Source organism: Chenopodium album, chromosome 9, assembly GCF_948465745.1.
Source record: "Chenopodium album chromosome 9, dcCheAlbu1.1, whole genome shotgun sequence".
Lineage (NCBI taxonomy): Eukaryota > Viridiplantae > Streptophyta > Magnoliopsida > Caryophyllales > Amaranthaceae > Chenopodium > Chenopodium album.
Genome location: NC_137842.1, coordinates 56,792,141 through 56,794,190, shown reverse-complemented (window position 1 = coordinate 56,794,190; position 2,050 = coordinate 56,792,141). Strand labels below are relative to the sequence as shown.

The 2,050-nt window shown below is 42.4% G+C and overlaps 1 protein-coding gene across 1 annotated transcript; it reads right to left on the bottom strand.

Moving 5' to 3' along the window:
- Positions 1 to 398: 398 nt before the first annotated feature.
- Positions 399 to 2,050, bottom strand: LOC145557767 (protein FAR1-RELATED SEQUENCE 5-like). The gene is made up of 3 exons (XM_081618943.1): positions 1,825 to 2,050; positions 544 to 1,601; positions 399 to 443 (listed from the first exon to the last, which is right to left on the bottom strand). Exons 1-3 carry the CDS (start codon positions 2,048 to 2,050, stop codon positions 399 to 401), a joined length of 1,329 nt encoding a protein of 442 aa, XP_081475069.1.

Below are 2,050 nucleotides of genomic sequence, written 5' to 3'. Positions count from 1 at the left end.
GCTACGACCTACTGCATAGTTCCCGGGTTAAATGTGGAAGGGGATGGTTGCGTTGGAGATTGTTAGCTACCATTTTGAGAAAACTGTAGTTGAGTAGCAAATTTTTGGAACCAACCATGGGTAGACCTTGGCGTTGGGGGTTTTGGGGCAATTGGTCTGAACATAGGCCTCCCACCAGCTAGGGAACAAGCTGAGGACCGAGGGGTGGGAGGAGAGTTGGGAATTGCTGCCCCTACAGCTCCTGCATTCATAAGCCTGTATTGGGTGTAGAAATAAGGTAAAAAACCAGGCCGATACGGGGCTTGACGATCACTCTCAGACCCTGCAACATGACCTGCCCCAATCGGGCCTCCGGAAACACCAGTGAAGTAGCTAATAGATCCATCACCATCAACCATCTAAATACCTCCTACAGATTGGGGGCTATATGGGAAGTAAAAACCCTGGTCCATGTACAACAAAAGTTCTAATTCATTTGACATGCAAGGTTGATTAACAGAAACAAAGTAACCTAAAAAATTGAAGATAAGGGAGATTACTCACCTGGCTGTTGGGGGGAGTGCTAAATTGTTGTTGTACACAATTTTTTTGACTAGAAGTCTTTCGAGTACTATTACTCCTTCCACCCTTCTTCTTCTTCTCAATACAAGATGGGAATCGGACATCCGTTGTTCGATGAGGTGGCTTTTTCGGTATAGGAGGATCTTTGGGTATCTCCGAACAACTTCCTTGCCTCTGGGTGGATGGGGTAACGGGTGTTCCATTTTCACAGCAACCCCCATTGTTCTCAGCCTTTTTGTTAATCATGTCTACCATCTCATTCACTTGAATCTCAAGTAACTGAAGGGTATCAAGAACAAGCTTCGTTGTTTCTTTGCGGAAGGACGACTTAGAGCAAACACAATTAAACTTAACCATCATCTTATCAAACCTACAAACCTCCTCTGTCTTACTTGGATCATGATAACCAACCTTGACACGGGTGTACGGCCTTATCACATCTTTCCTCCACCGCTTCAAGATGAACTTCTCTGGAATATCCAAGTGGTCATGCAACTCATAAACCTTAATTATGTGACGACAGATAATTCCATGGCATTCGAAGTGCTTACATTCACAAGAAGCATCCTTGGTTACAATGTCAAAAGTAACCACATATCTACGCTTACGCTTAAACGGTATCTCCTTCTTTGAATTTTGGGGCTTGTACCAAACTCTGTCCTCAATTACATACTCAAGCACCTGCTCAGAAACTTGCCTTCTCTCAATACCACTAACATACATCATACGTGTACATTCACGCTGAACTTCTTTGAATTTTGCATTAGTGTAAATCTGTTGGAAGAGTAGCTCAGTGGGAAAGTCGGTGAACGCCTTCCTAACATATCTAGCGTTGTTGTCATCAGTCTTCTTTTCTGTTGATGCTCTTACCGAGAGCGCTTCTTCATACCGCTCCACGAACTCATGTAACAAGGTGTGCTTGCTCAAATACCCGTAAAAAAAACTATGAATACTTTCCACCCTCTGGGTGGTTTTCATCCCTGCCCAGAACAAATGTTTCACAAAGGCGGGAACCCACATAGCCCTTTCTTCAAACAAACCTAACATACACCATTGTAGCCAAACACCCAATCACAAATAATCACAGTGAGGGGTTATTGAAACTAGTAAATTTTTACCCGGAAATTAAAAAATACACAAAATTATACATTAGTCTATATTTCATCCTAATCAATCACCAAAAAAATCAACATTAAAAGGCAAGAGAAATACATAAATCATCTACATGAAAAAAAAAAATAAACAATCACTATAACACCATACCTGCCAGCCACTCATCATCATCAGCTTTATACTTCTTAATTACCTCAGGCCACCATTGTTCGAATTCCTGACAGTCAAGGCTGTTATAGACAGCTCGGTGCAGTCCCTCCTTCAACTCAGGGTAATAAATGCGCTTGCCTAACTTCTGAGAGAACTTGTTGAGAATGTGCCAAATGCACCATCTATGGGTCGTACCCTTCATAACCGCCTTCAATGCCTTCCTCAT

What these genes read in the sequence shown, in the direction of transcription:
- LOC145557767 (XM_081618943.1), bottom strand. Translation starts at nt 2,050, where the DNA reads ATGAGGAAGGCATTGAAGGCGGTTATGAAGGGTACGACCCATAGATGG. An exon ending in TGATGATGAGTGGCTGGCAG is followed by an intron (nt 1,602 to 1,824) that starts GTATGGTGTTAT and finishes GGTGTATGTTAG; the next exon opens with GTTTGTTTGAAGAAAGGGCT. An exon ending in GCACTCCCCCCAACAGCCAG is followed by an intron (nt 444 to 543) that starts GTGAGTAATCTC and finishes TACATGGACCAG; the next exon opens with GGTTTTTACTTCCCATATAG.